At 39.2% G+C, this 16069-nt stretch overlaps 1 protein-coding gene across 1 annotated transcript in view; it reads left to right on the forward strand.

The window, feature by feature from the left end:
* PHLPP1 (PH domain and leucine rich repeat protein phosphatase 1) overlaps window positions 1–16069 on the forward strand; it is a 144073-nt gene that overhangs the window by 92630 nt on the left and 35374 nt on the right. The window contains exons 4-6 of the mRNA XM_037379831.1: window positions 2482–2648; window positions 13772–13918; window positions 14472–14702. Coding sequence (XP_037235728.1) covers window positions 2482–2648; window positions 13772–13918; window positions 14472–14702 — 545 coding nt within the window. The remainder of the gene's footprint in view (window positions 1–2481; window positions 2649–13771; window positions 13919–14471; window positions 14703–16069) is intronic.

Below are 16069 nucleotides of genomic sequence, written 5' to 3' on the forward strand. Positions count from 1 at the left end.
AAGATGTTGTTCTCCTTTGTTACTCTTTGTTTTTCATCTTGTTCCTCTGTTCTCTAGGAATTTGTTACAGAACAGTATTGAGCAATGGAAAGGGAAAAGTCTTTGTAACTGCCTGTGAGAATAACTGTGTGTTTATATAAGTATTTCTTGTAACAGTTCAGAAGTTAGCTTCGTAGAGTGCTGTTTTGCTAACCAAAAAGACTTCAATAAAACTACAGTTGCTTCCAGAACTAACAGCTCTTAAAATGTGGTTTTAACTTTTACCGTTGCCTCTCGTAGAGGCATCAGTTTGTCAGTTGCATGAAAATCTTAATTAAATTCTTTGTATAACAAAATGATTCCTTTAAAAAGACACAAACAAACAAAAAAATAACCAGAGTATACAACTTGTAAAAACAAAATTACTTTTAACTAGATTTTATTTTTTTTAACAGGGCTTGATAACTTTAAGGAAGGATTTGCATCCTTTTGTGAGAAAAGAATGGATTTGCTTGGCTGCTTTATCATGGTTCATATTCAGAATTACCAGTTCTGGTATTTTAGATATTTTTAGGGTAACATGCCCTGCTAAGCACTGCTGGGTTGCTTTTTACTATTCACATTACATTCCAAACAAGTAGTTGGAGCAACAGTGTATGTAAGCATTATACCTGAAATTTCACATTATCCTTTTTAATTTAGCGGGCATCAGTGCTTTTTCATCTCTTGTGTTTTCAGTGTGATGAGAACTGTACCGTACCAGGCAGGTTCTGGCACCGTAAGCAGGCTGAATACCTAGCTTTCAGAAGTGACTCCTCAGAATAGCCTGTGAATAATTTTTGTCTCATACTACAAGGGGAAGAAAAATAGAAGTAACAAAAGGACTGAACTAATTGAGTAACAAAAATTTGAGCATTTTAATGGATGTGGGAGGACTGGATTATTAATGGGCACATTAGAGAAAAACACTGCACCGTCTGTTCCTCTCAAAGCTTATGGCTGTGTTTTTATAATAGAGACTGCTTACCCTGAAGCCTGTGTATCTTGCATTGAAGAGGAAAAAAAGGAAGAAAAAAACTCCTTGGCCTTCCTTTCAGTAGCAAGCTACTTCACTTATGTCAGCAAAACCTGGTGTCTCTAGTTTCAGAGTACTTTATGGCAAGGTCTGTATCTCGGCCCAGAAGGTTGAGTGCTGTCGTCTTCATCAGAGTTCAGAAGCTCTTATAGACAGTCACTGGGCATTGGTTATGAGTTGTTGGGTTTTTTCCTCTTTTTGTCTCTTAGACATAGTGTTTATGCTTCCAGAATCTTAGCATGTGAGGCCAATAAAAGCGCCAATGACAAAACAAAACGCTTCTCTTACAGTGAGCAGCAGACAGATTATGGAACCGTTTGAGCGTTGTTTGTGCAGTCCCTGAAGTATGAAATGGTGAAGTTGTTTGCTGCTTCTCCTTAGACCTAAGCCATGCCTGCTCCAAAATTGCCTCTCATCTGTCTAGCATTTGCATTTGACCCCTCCTCCTTGCCCACCCTCACTGTCTGCACTGCCTGGTACTACTGTGTGGTGGTGCTGTGTCATGTAGCTAGCTCTATGACTCTATGAAAAGGATTTTTTTAATAGAATTGTACAGAAAATATAAGAATTCTACATTGCAGTGTTGTTTTGGGTGGGTTTTGTTTTTAAATAAAGACTGGTAAATAAGTAAAGCAGCAGGATGTAGTTCACCCAGCTGTATCCAAGAGATTTGGTAAGGGGCAGAGTTGCTGTTACTTGCATTTGTTGCCTGTAGGTCTCTGTGGAATGATGCTAGCTATATGTAATGCTAGATGGTATGATTTCCTTAGCCTCTATGGACTGTGTTTGTTCTACCTTCCCCTTTCTATAACAGTGTTAAACCCCCAAGTCTCAGTTTTGTTTTTGTCACCTTTTTATTGCTCTTGGACAGTTTTGTAATTCATTGAGGAGAGACGAGTGCTCAGTGCTTTGCTGCTGTGATACTTTTTTCTCCAGTAAGATATAGATGGGATAACTTTCTTCTGCCATTTAATACCTGCCTTTGACCCTTGAAACTGAGACCAGGTGATGACTGTTACCTCCTCACCTCCACTTGCTTGGCTATACTGACCTGTCGTGCAGCAATATAGAAGACTTGCACTATATTTTTGCTGCTTTTACTTGCTAACTAAAGTTTGTGTCAAATCTCTTATCTTTCTATTCTGGTCATAGAGTATCACAACTTTATTGATGAAAACTAATCCATTTTATGTACTAGTTCGACGAACCTCTGTGCTTTTCCCCCTGCTAGCCATCTGTGGACCTGAAGCAAAGCAAGAGATTATGGCATAACTTGCACTAATGATATAAATGTGTTAGATCAGCTATGTATCCCAAAACTGACTTCTGCTGTGCTTAAGAACAGTTTGTTTTGTGCTAGTAGGGGTGAAAGAGATGTTCTTCTTTTATTACAGTATTAATATATTGTTGTACCTCTTGACTTCCAGGTTGCATCACAACGCATAAGCTCAGTGGATCTTTCATGCTGCAGCCTGGAGCACCTGCCTGCCAACCTGTTTTATAGCCAAGACCTCACTCATCTCAACTTAAAGCAGAACTTCCTGAGGCTAAACCCTAGCCCATCCACAAGTAGAGCACTTAGTGAATTACAAAGGTAAAGTAACGCGGTTCTACTGGTCTTGCTCTGCCCTTGGAGCCAATGGACTACTGGTTTGCAGGAACTTTCCTAAAAAATTACTACCTGGCTCTTGTTGGAGGATTGGCCTGCTGTAATGCTTCAAAAATCGGTTAACTCTGCATGTTAGAAACAGATTAGATTTCATAAGAAACTTTGTTTTTCTTGTAAATAGAAGGCTATTTTCAATCTAAAATGCAGTTTTCAGAAAACATTGTTTTTATCTACCTACTGAGGCCAGACTAGTTCTTCAATTTTTGACTCAGGTGAGTGAGTATGAGTTGGTAAGCTGCCCATCAAAGGGATAGTCTAGGTAGGAACAGTACTGCGTGTGACTTGACTTAGCAGTTTTTTGTTACCCCCAAAGCAAAGAAAGCCCTGATTTAATAAATTCAGTCTGATTCCTGTTCCATTTCTGCTCTGCTCAGTCCTAATCCTTCTATCCTAGTAACTGTGACCTTCCAGTTCTTTTCACTGCAGCTCACCTAAGAATGTAACAAATAGGTAGAGCGCGGCACAGTTGGTGATCTGGATGATTCAATGTATGTGTTGTGTCCTGTGGAATGAGGACATACATCTTTCTGTATTCGGAAAGGTGAATGCTTCCATACTGACCACAAAACTATGACTTTAATTTCAGTGGTAACTGAATTGCAGAGTACCTCAGGATTATATTTGCGGATGGACCTGTTCAAATGAAATGTTTTAAACCACATTTCTAAATCCCTTCCTCTTTGAAAAACAACCGAAAAATACAAGATGGGTTGTGCAGGCTGTTGTATTTGTGTGTAATTCCAATTTTGTTCTGGAAAACCAAAAAATTTGGCATAATGGAAGATGAATGAACCCAACAGGTCTGCTTCACAAACAAAGCAGGCAGTGATTCCAAGAGCTTATGAACGCAGTCTGGAGAGGAATACTAGCTTAAATGTTCTGTGAATGTCCTTATAGGTCTCCAGAGAGCAAGTGGAATTTTAACACGTTAGGTGATGGAACGTGGACAAATTATGAATGTTTTTCATTTTAAATGATTTTTTTATCATTTTTCCTTTTTAAATATCAGAAAGTGTACAGGAGATACTTGGTTATATTTTGTCCATGTACATAACACCTAATTCTGTTTGGGATTAGAAAGCATTTATAAATAATGCGCTGGGTAACATTCATTATCTGTTTAATGTTCTTTTGCAATTGTAGGAACAGCTGAAGAGTCTTGCTGGAAGTTAATAAACTGTTAAAATTTTTCTCACTAATGTGAGCCTGAACATGCAAGAGTGAAAACAGTTCAGGTGACCAAATAAAAGCTCTCCTGTTGAATGAGATTCTGAATCAGGAAAATCCTGGAGAAGTGGCCTGTACCCAAGGTGGTGCAAAACTGGTTGTCTCATTCTTCTGAGAACTGGTGCTGTTCTGTCAGGAAAGAATGGTCTGCTCTGCCTCCATTGCTTTGAGATTGTCAAGAAGGTACAGGGAATGTCTGTGAACTTCTGCAGCAAAAAAATGAATGATTAGGAAGGTTACACAGCACTGTTTCAGTGGGTCAGAGCCAGTGCCTCGTGAACTCCTGCCCTTTGGCGCTGACCTTCCCTTTGCACAGGTGGCATCACCCAGGTTGTGCGTAGCTGGAAGCTGCTGTGGCTGTTCCCATTGATGAGCCAGTGGAAAGGGCTGTGTGAGGTGGTAGTTCCTGCCAAGGGTTAGCAAGAGCAGTGCCCCATCAGTTATGTTTTGCCTCCCAACAGCAGCAAAAGCATGGCCCTGGCCCTGGAATGCTCTCCCATGCCATGCTCCTTCCTTCCCTGAGAAACGCATTGCTGGCTTCTCCTCCTGAGGGTGAGAAAACTTGGGTTTTACTTGTGCAGCAAAAAAACATTTCAACCAGCTCAACTGCTACTGTAAGTCTGCTTTTCTGTAGTGAGTAAATACACAAATACCTAGCAAGAAGGGAACACTGTATCTTTTTGAAATTATTAGTGAATCCCAGCATGAAATCATGTGCAAAGTAAGGGAAGTTCAGTCATTCCTGGGAACACAGGTTGTTATTTGTCTGATATTTTATTTTTGTTTCTTTTTAATCCAATTTCATAAAACCATTTTCACATCTTTTGGGGGTTACATGAGGTAAAACTTGACTGGATAAACCAAAAGTCTTCTTTTTTGTTTGCCCATGTTCTTTCAAACCACTGCAAAGCAAGTACAAAATCTCTGCTGTTCAGGTTTGGTACTGTTGGCTTTTATACCAAATTCTCAATTGCTAAATTGCAGCCACACACAGGGCATGGCACTAGTAAATCAAGCCCAGCAGTATTTTAGGCTCCAAAATAACCATGTGCTTGGATGTTGTGAACAAAATGTATTGGCATTTGTATGCTTACCCTTCCTGGTACAATTTTCAATTAAAATCTGGTTAGCAAGGCAGTCTAGGAAAATTTGTCTTGTTATAAGCAGCTCTTGGTGCTAGCTGTTCCTCTTAATAAATCACTTTAGATGGTAATTTAATAAATACTCATGAATGCTGGATTTCAAAACAAGGAGGTAGATCAAAGACAGAAGAAAATACCAAATTTTCAGCTACCCACCAAACAGATTTACAAGCAGCTGGGTCATAGTAATGGGATGCTGACATATGCACTGACTTGGCAGGTAGAGTCAGGAATGAATTGGGAAAAACCCAAGAATTCCTACTTTTGTTTATGCAGTTATTTCTTTCAGTTGTTAAAATGTGATTTATTGCATTTCTGAATAAAATATTTAGTCCTTCTCAATGCATGGCAGGTCTCCATTTTGGGAACTAACCTCCTCATAGCATGTGAAGGTTTACAGAGGTGTAGATGCACTTTTTTTCCTGGGAGCTACACTTTCACTTGCTTTACTATCCACTTAAACTTGTGTTAAGTTCTCTTACTGCAGCTGTGAACTTCTGTAACTGAACTGTCTGAATGTTGAAAGGTATGTACAGCTACCTGTATTTTTTTCCTACTTACTGGGCAATACGTACTTCATACTATGTATAAAAGTAGGCAGTCTGAAAATTCATCTGTGTTAAAAAAAAAACAAAACCACAGCAAACATTTGATACTTGTTCTCCCTCATAGTAGCTTTTAAAGTTATAGGAAAGGGTGTTTTTCTTTTAGGGGAGAGAGGAGATTCCCTAGCTGAAAGATTGTCCAGCTGTTGCAGTACTGGAAACAGTGGACGTGTGTTGTGACAGTATCCCCATTTGAGTCAGAATTTGCCTTTATGCCTTGGTGTTTTAGCCCCTGTACACTGCAGGTGGAGCAACTGAAGACATTCTGTTGTCTTTAGTTGTCAGAAATGTTATTGCTTACACTCTTTGGATGTTGGTTGGTGGATTTTTTTTTAATTATTTTTTTTAAACCATAAAGTTGAGATTTATATGTACACTGTGTTCCCAAACCTCACTTTCCCCTTATCTACAATGCAACTTCACAGCTCTTGTTCTGAAGTGCAAACAAGAGTTCAGGCTTACTAAATTTGCAGAGTACTATTGCTCTACGTTTGAAGCAAATGAATAAACTGTAGTCCTTATTTACTGTTGCTCTGCTTCACTGGGCTAAGCACCCCTTTATATTTATATGTCATTGTTTCAGTCATTGCCGTTGGAAAAAACTGTTGGCATCGAGAATACTGTTTGTTAATATTGAAAATTAAGTTGTCAGTATGTGGATTTTTAATGTAAGCCTGTTTCAGATTTAGAAAGAGAGAAAGGAAAAAGTGGGAGTGTAATAAGCCACAAAGTTTCTTTTTAATGATAAACAGCGATGCTGCCAATTTTATCTGAAGAATAAGTTGTTACTCCAGTTGTTGTTGTTAATTATTAGCAGTAATTATATGGATTTTTATCTCAAGATCAGTTGGTATCTTTTCTCTCCCAAAGCCTCTTTAGAAATTAACTGCCTTCCCTGGCATCTCAGCTGAAATTCTTCTGGGCTAGTGGCAATAAGTTGAAGTTACATCTATAGTGTATGAGAAGGCTAGAGGACTCTGAGATATTGATGCAAGTGGGTTTTGAAATCCCTTGCTACTTCCAACTGTAGGATAGCTGTTCTTAGATGAAACCCCAGAATTTAGGGGGGATCCTCAAGGTAATCCCTCCTTATGAACTCAATGTGCAGTATGTAGGCAATTCAAAACACACTGATTGCTCAGAGAACACTTTAGGTTCCCAGACAGCTTTAAAAAATAGGGGGACCAGTATCAGCAACCCAACTGGCATGAACACAGTAGACAAGCTTGCTACATGTGGTGGTGAGAACCTACCTTGTCCCTAGAGATTGAGGAGCAGGGAAGAAAGTCTCTAGCCTGCCACTTGGTCTCAAAGTTCATTGAAGTGCTCCTTCACTTTATTATAATATATAAAATATATATGTTACTATATTATAAAATATTATTGCTTTAGTGTATGAAACTGAGGTTAGTGAAGAAAATTGGATGGATTAATGACATGCCAAATACACATCTTCCCGCTTGCCAGGCCCCACAGGGTACTGCCAGTAGACACAGTGGAAAAGATTCGAGCTTTCTCTTTTTTGTTGTTGTTCTTGTTTGTTTGTTTTGTGGGTTTTGTTTGTGTGTTTGGGGTGGGGGTTTTTTGTTTTATTTTGGGGTGTGGGGGGGTTAGGATGCTCTTCTGGAAACGAATTTGCTTCTAAATGCATGCATTCATTGAAGTTATTTAAATTAATCCAGCTAGCATGGGGAGTATGCTACCACAAAGAATGGAGTGCCCCTGCATGCTCCACAGTGTGGGAAGGTGCTGGGAGCTTTCTCTCACACTCTAATGGTCTCAGAGCCAGGGAACCTTTTATAGTTGTTTCTCCTCTTTCACTTGAAGCTGAAGACTGAAGCATAGCCATCTAAGCAGTAGGGCAAGAAGGAGAAGTTGGCATGATATTGACAACCAGAGGTCTACTAGTAACAAACTCCGTGTAGTGTTTGCTGTATTCTGGTGCTATATTTCCTCAGCTCAGTAGCCTTGGCATATTTTTTTTCTCTATTTATAATACTAAAGACCACACTTGAAATATGATTTTTATGTCACTTCACTACTTTTGTTCTATTTGGTTTGTAAAGGTGTTGAAGGAAGGAAGGTTTGGTTTTGTTAGTGCATTTTTCCAAGTCTTCATGACTGGTTGTGTTTTACATAGCTCCTGTGTACCTTTCTGAACTCAAGAAAGTACCCTCATGTGAATACTCGGTAAAAGTCAGTGACATTTGATTAAAGAAAAATAAATTGCAAAATCAAGTTGCTACAAGTGACTGAGTGGGGAAGGTTGCAAAATCCATTTAATGCCTGAAACACATTGGATTTTTTTGATTGTTTAAATTGGAGTAGTGAACTTCTTAGTAGTGGTAGTAGAATAGATGGCACTAGCAAATATGCTGTAAAATAGCATTTTTAAAAATAGTATAGTCTAAAAATAGAAATTGCAGTTAATAACTGGGCTCAGTTTAGTGGAACTATTAGGCTAAGTATAGCAGTATCTCTTTTAAATAATACTTCAAAAAGTGGTGAACATACTTACAGAATCCAGTTATTGTGTATCAGCCTACTCTTGCTTGTCCGTTGCCTTCTGATGTGGCTTCTGAAGTAAGGGGTTTCTTTTCATGTATTTAAACATGTTTCAGTTTGGAAGCCCACTGCTAGCTAATGCTCATGTATTTCAAATATGGATTTCCAGTATAGAGAAGGAGAATGTATTTTCACATTTTTCCTAGGAATTCTGTTCTTTCTCTGAGGACATTCTTTCCCTGCTAATGAAGCAGTGTGCGCTAGGTGTGGGCAGAGAATGAGAACTGCAAAGTATAGTAACAGAGGTTCACATTATTTTCACTTAACAAAACATACATTTTCTTTTTCTTGTCTTTATAAAACAAGAGTAAGTCTTCTTACCAACTATGTAATAGAATAAAAGCTTTATTGTTGTTTTAAGTTTGCAGGTGGTCTGAATTTAACTTAACATCTGTGATTATTTGTATTTTGAAAAATAATTGCCTAGATCTAAAGTCATTCCTATCTGTGCAGTGCAGTCTCTTTTTTCCCTTTATTTTTTTCTTTTTAATGCAGTCTACTAATTAATTTTGGCATAGAGACTCAGGTCTGTATGCCACAATTGTTGTGCCTTTTATAGTTTAAAATTTGAGTGGAGGGGAGAGATATCAGGATGACTGTTGCTGGTGTGTTTGCATAAAAGGTGGTGAAGATACCAAAACTGCAGCTATTAGTCTGCTTTTTTCTTTCTGTCTTTTTCTTTTTCCCACATGAGATTTAAGAAAGGAGGAAGGAAATAAAAATTCAGATTAAACTATGTTTTCATTTATTCAATCAGCTAACAGAGAAATCAATAATTAATGGGTGAATTTGTCCAAGTTTCTTCTGACTTGACCAGACCAGCTTAGTGACCCTTTTTCCTGAGGTGACTTTACTCCACCTGTATTTGTGTGGTGCGACATGAGCTACTTCTTTTCTGAATGAACAGGAGTCTTGTCCAGAGAAACAGAGTGGAAAACACCAGCAGAGCTCCTTGTTCCTCCTCTCTGTACTATCTACTGAAAAGCCTTTCATGCCCAAGGTGGGCAGGGCTGCTATTGACCTCAGTTAGGTAAAGCCTTCACCGGCAGCATCCAAGTCACTCTCCCTAGCTGTTGCAGAAACAGTCTACCTCGATTCAGCTGTCTCGACAAATTTAGCAGGGCAAAGAGGGCTGGAATAGTTCATTTTAATTGCCGAACTAATTTAAGGATTTTACAATGACTTCCCTTTCTGGGAAGGGAAATGCTATGACAGTATTTCTGGCGCTAAGCTAGCTGCTCACTTAGGCAATAAGGCTATTGATGGGAAATCTGATGCAACTGCAAAAAGGCAGTAAATTGGACCTTTTATTTCCAAGGAGGAAATTGGTGTGTCGGGTTTATATGGAAATTCTCTTCATGATTAAGTTAGTGGCCGAAGTAGCTGGCATTCATGAAGGTAGCAAGTTGTAGTTCAGTTCCAACACTCGTCGCAGTGCTGCTAGGCAAGTGCCATCGATCTGTCGGGAATGCTGCTGAAGCTGAGGGATGGTCATGCTACTGCTTGAAATGCCGCTACAGTCCAAATAGTGGAGATAGTATTGGGAAAGTGATTGTTTTCCTTAAACTGAGTCCCTTATTAAGCCATGTCTTCTGTTTTGAGTGTAGTAAAATACTGCTTTTTAATTGCTTTTGGTAAGAGCAGGGCAGGACTGGTTTTGTCAGATGAGTCTGTTACACCGTCATTTCAATGATGGTGTATGGCCAATCCAATATACTATTCCTCCTGCTCCAAACACAGTGAAACATATATGCTGTACTATGTAATGGAAATTTCTCTGCTGTGCACATCGGGTAGATCTGAATTTGAAATTAGCACATCAGTTCATTTTTGCTGTAGATACAAACTTCTCCTATTAGTCCCTCTCGTCATTTTGCACATGTCAAACTAAAGCCATTCCTGAAGTGGCAGCTTCAGGATTAAGTAAGTGGAGATTTTTTGGCTCAATTATGGCAATTAGTGTTCGGTTGTATTGCATGTTTAAACTCAAGGCTTGACATGTCAGCATTTTGCTCTAGTTTGAAGTAGGGCTGGTTTTGGTCAGAGTAGTGAGTGTTTATGTATTGTTCATTACAATAGAAAGCTCAATGAACATAGTGTGTTGTGAGAGGCTGTGCTTCAGGTTGGCTTTTTTGAACCAATAACATAGTCTAGAGTGAAGGAAGGAGGGAAAAGAGGAAGGAAAGCATATATATGGACTTGATACAAGGTTATTACATTGTCATGCCTCAAACGAGCAACGTTGTGCCTTTTCTTCTTTCTAACAATGCCATGGGGGCAGCGTCAATTATGTGCCTGTGCTTCAGGTAGGAATAAAGATTTGGGTGCAAGAAAACAGCAAAGACGTTGCTCTGTAAAATCTTATTTAAAGCCTGACACTGTGTAAACTGAGTAATAGAAAACTTGAGCATGTAAAATACTTCTACTTTATTTATATTGATGCTACAAATGATACTGGTGCTACTGACTGTAAATCTATCTAGATGTAAGAAACACTGTAAACAGTTAAGCATTTTAAATGTGCAGCATGGCAGTGCTCCATAATGGAAGTGCACCAACCCATCTGTGATGTGGATGGTGGGAAGTGAGTGGCCAAAGCTTTAGAGGTAGACTTAGGTCTTAACTTTGAGCAAATGCCTGCTAGTTTGACTTGGTAATGTTCTGTATTTGACAGTGCTCCATTAGAAGAAATGTGACTGTAGCATTTCACAAACAAACATGTTTACAAAGGAGGGAAGACAGTATCTCTTTCCTGCCGGTTGTTTTAAATTAATCTCTTTAACTAAACGTATGGTGTCTGTCTTTCAGCTTTTCTTTAAATGTCATTTAACAATGAACTCTCCTTTGTGGATTATTTGACATACGCGTACATGTGCATTTTCAGCTTCTGTATGAGTATATCCAACACTGGATGTACTACTCCCCTTACATACTGTATAGACCTGTTAACAAGTTCAGTTGGTGCTCTTAGTAACTGGATTACTTGCAGAAGGCCCTTAATAAGCACACAGTAAAACATACAGTAGGGTAGCAGAGATGTAATCCCAGATACATATGGGGTGGGGGGGCTAGGGTTTTGTCTCCCTGTCTTTGACCTATGACAATTATACACAACAAGTATGTGTGCAGAAAATCCTGAAGCTGACCACCGCATTGGAGTTAGTTGCTGTATTCCATAGCTTTCTTCACCTCCTCGCCCCCCCTCCCCCACTCCAGCCCTCTTTCCTCTGTGTATTAGCTTGATCTTCTGTAAATTTATCTTAAGATTTTATTTGGGGTCTTACAGTAGATTGTAGTTTTCACTTGTTTAGTGGGCAGAACTGAGACACTTCTTCTGAGACTCCAGAGCAGTACAGGTAAAGGCTGTAGCCTCGGTGTTGATTATTAAATGAGTTAATTCTTTTCATGGTTGACTTAAATTTGAATGGTTGCATTTCGATTTTTCCAGCAACTTAGTTATTTTTTAAACTTCCTGTCATCACTAGTATTTTGCACTTACCTAAATACTGAAAAAAAATATCTAATTTCTAAAGACTGCGGAGTCCGCTACTTAGAGCACTCTTGTTTGTATTTGCAGTTGACTTTGAGGAAGATGTGGGACAGCTGTTCCACCACAGAATCACTCCAAGTTTCAAGTATATCTGTGGCCCAAATCTACTCTTAAAGATAAATGTAAGATTGTGCATTTTAGTTCTAGGTTTGAGATTTTTAAGCTTTTTCTCTCAAAAGAGAGGAATATAAAGGTATAGTGTTTAAAATGTGCTACTTTTTTTTTTTTTTTTTTTCCCTGGCTAGTAGGTCTTATTAGCATCAGCTGGCTAACCCTAGCCTCCTTTTTATTTTACAGTTCACCCTCTAGAGATATATTAGTCATTGTTTCTGCACAGTAGCATTTTTTTCCCTGCAGCAGTAATTTGATTGCAAGATTTCATTTAGTCTCCATCTAACTCTGATCCAAACTTCTGCCTCCAGCATGGCACAGGGTGTTCAAAATCTGTGTTAACTCTGGCCATGATTTTTCCAGGTTTTTTCTTCTGCCATCTTTGCACCAAAATACCGGTAGAGAGCACAGCATTCCCTTGCTTGCTGCAAGCCTGTGTAAATGTTAAGTATGTTTACAGCCTGTCTTTTGGTGTAAAATCCACACTTCAATTACAACCCCCATTGAAATACAATACAAAGGCGCTACTTACATTTTCATATTGAGGTTTAGTCAGTGACATGAGTTTTTGATTTAGGCAATACTAAAGGTGTGTGCTGGTTGATTGCAGAGGCTGGTAAGTATTTTTAAGAGTCTTTTGATGTTAAAACTCTTTAACCTTTTAATGCTTGATGTGATTGATTTCTGTCCGTGTTTTCTGGTTGGGGAAGACAAAGTGCTTTGAGGTAAGAATGTGCTGGGCCAGCGTGGAGGCTGTGGATGCACTGGCACATGCTGTCAGAGATTACTTTCGTGTGGAATAGCAGTGTCCATACGTGCAGTTTTGCTTCCATCAGCATGTTATATAAAAGCCTGCTCGCACAAAATAAAGGACTTGAGTCTTAAAAAAAGGAAAATGAAGTCCAAATAAAATGTCCTGGTGTAAACCATGCCAGAAAAGAAACTTCCTCCCATCTATCAGAATCTGACACAGATCTTTTCATTCATCCTTTTTACTTGCCTTTAGGCATACCTCCCAGTGGTTGTTAGGCAACCATAATAATGTTGCTGAACATGCAGGCTGGCTAATTGGATTGTCCCCTTCTTTGTTTTTTTTTTTTTTTTTCTCAAACAGTCTTGATCATCTTTAATAAGGCAAGCACATGCAAGTTGCTTCATTGGCTGATGTGATAAATCAAGGGGCTTTTAAGAGTTTCTTGACACGGCAAGGACAAAATTTTGAAATCTCTGTGAGCTTTGACATTGTACTTAATCGAGAGCATAAGAATTTGCCTCTGTCACTACAGAAGTCTTGCTAAATTCTGCTTTAATTCAGCACATTTCCCAGTTGTATTCAAACCAGCCTATCCTAATGAGAAATTTTGGTTGAAAGGCAGTATCTACTCACATGAATGGAGCTGAGCTGCACCACAAAAATTTACTGTTCAAACAGGCTGAGAATTTCCTGCACCTTGTAACCAGTGTCACTAGGATAGTCTTATTAGCAAGAAATGTGTTCAGAAAAATAGCAGTGCTTTAGTACAGCGTGAGATGGCACAGAAGAAATTACATATATCATAAGGATGGCAAGGGTTTTGTTTGTTAGGCTCATAGGAGAATATATTTAGCGTGTTATTCAGGAGGGCTTGTTTCTCTATGCCATCTTAACGTGAGTATACTCTTGCAAGTGGTGTTGAACTTGAGCGTCTACTCGTTTCCCCAGTTATTCTGGGTACATAAACTAAAATTGCACGTGGTTTGTATTTACATAACCAAACTTACCTTGTATTAACTATTGCAAGGCAACATGGTGTGGTTTATGATCCACTTATTTGCCCTCTTTATTTTTTTTTTCTTATCTCATTGTAGATTCACCAAGTTGAAGAGCCTTAATCTTTCCAATAATAATTTAGGAGACTTCCCACTGGCAGTCTGCAGCATCGCAACCCTGACTGAACTCAACGTGTCCTGCAATGCCCTCAGAAGTGTTCCAGCAGTTGTAGGCGAGATGCACAAGCAAGTACTTTCTTAAAACTTTGTGTACACAGCCTGATAATAAAGGCAATAAGCAGTTTCATGACTCTATACATAATCTGGCTATAAGAAACATTTTAAACTCACTGGGTTTTGTCAGAGCGTACTGGCTTAAGATCTGTGTGGAAAAAGTTGTGAGCTGTTGATGGAGGGAAAGCACACTTAGTGTCTTGAAGCTCTTCCAGACCCCAGCATTTGACACAAGGGTCATCTTCACAATGAAGAAAATGTTTCAACCTCCTTGCTCATGTGCTTCATCCATCACATTGTTGCAATTCTGGAGATGTTTGAAGATAGGATACAACTGTCTTAACACAGCCTATGTTTCATAGTTGCTAACGTTTTTAATTGTTTGATCGGTATCTTCTGTAGCAGATGTTAAAGCCTTACTCATTAACATTTTTCTTTCTTCTGCCCTTTTGTACATTTTAAGTCACTGTAATTGTGGCAGATTTGTGTATTTGTAGGAAGGAAATGTGATTTAACAGGTCACTCACTGTCTTCACTCTCCCTTCCTCTCCCCTGCTTTTAATAGCTTGCAGACATTTTTGCTGGATGGCAACTTTCTTCAGTCCCTTCCTGATGAGTTGGAGCATATGCATCAGCTCAGCTACGTGAGTCTGTCCTTCAATGAGTTTACCAACATTCCAGGGGTTCTGGAGAAGCTGAATGCCATGGATAAGCTCTGTATGTCAGGAAACTGCATGGATACCCTGAATCTGCAGGTGTTAAAAAGGATGCCTCATATTAAACATGTGGATCTAAGGTAGGTGTTTGGAAAAGTGGAAAAATAAGTGGGTCTAAATTATTGGTTGAAAAGGTTTCTCTTTGGCTGCCAGAATTGCCCCCAGGTAGGAATCTATTGTGTTAGTCCATCAAACCATGTTTCTGGTGGTGTTGTGTAACTCACAGCACTTGTCCGTGACTTAGCATTCTTCTTTGAAGAAGAGATAGCATTTAGGGAGATCGATAGATAAGGAAATGAGTTTGGGGGAAAATTAATATTTACACTGAAAGATCAAACAAAACAGGGCCTGGGACACTAGTGATTCCTGCAGTTCTTGTTGCTGCAGTGTTAGTGTAATATAAATGATAGTCCCTGACCTAAAAAAGCTTCTGTCTGAAATGTTACAGATGTGTGGGATGGAGAAAAGGGCAGTGAAGGTGAAAGGACAAAAATAGATATTTTAATATTTCTTGGTATGTTAAAAAGCCTAGTCCACCATAAGTAATGTTATTTTATTGTTGCGCTCAGCAGAGTCTAAACAGATCCTTGTTATAAATGACTCCGGTATGAGGTGGTTCTTTATTCTTACAGTCTCTGGGCAAGCTAGCTTCTGCAGTCAGCTGGGCAAGGCTCAGTTCAGAGCCTGGACCATGAGGTCAAAACAACGATGAATTTTGGAACCATTTAGTTAAGCTGTTCAAGCTAAAACTTAGTGTGCCGTACTGCCGTGTAGCTGTCAGACTTTGCAATCAAGAAAGAGTCAGCATAAGAAAACAGCTAAAATAGATGGATGACTTCTGAAGTGGTTATGGTGGTGTTAAAATATGCCTGTGTGTTCATATGTACACCAAAAGCGCATAAATAAATAAATAAATTGGCCTCAGAGCAGAGGCACTGTGGCTAAGCTGGCTCCAAGTTCCAGCCCTGTCATTGTCTGCCGCATCCCGTCTGCACTGAGCAGTGAACAGTGGCTCTTTGTAACGCTACCTGCAGTAGTAAATGTCGAACATATTTGTAAACTGTACTTGCTGCACAGTGAAGTGCTTTGCTTTAGTGAAATCGGAAGGAAGCACTGCTTGTAAATTGAAAACGGCAAAAGTAGGCGGTGGTGTTGGAGGGGACATATTACCCATTCTCTTCTAACTGGAAAATGTAGCTACTGTGAAAATACAACTGTTACACAGAGGGCAACTCTTCAAAAGCAACAGTAACAGCAGAAGCGTAGGCATTTGCCCTTGTCCTCACTAGGGAGACTTAATGGTCCAGCAGGTGTTATTATACTGATATTTAGTGTTCTGGTCAGAGCTGGGAATTTGAAACTGAACTCTTTGAGTGCTCTGCGGTCTCCAGCATCGCTAGGTTATAGATAATCTCACTCAGCTTCTGGGGAAGTTGTTGAGTATTGG

Source organism: Falco rusticolus, chromosome 3 (assembly GCF_015220075.1).
Source record: "Falco rusticolus isolate bFalRus1 chromosome 3, bFalRus1.pri, whole genome shotgun sequence".
In the NCBI taxonomy this organism is placed as follows: Eukaryota; Metazoa; Chordata; class Aves; order Falconiformes; family Falconidae; genus Falco; species Falco rusticolus.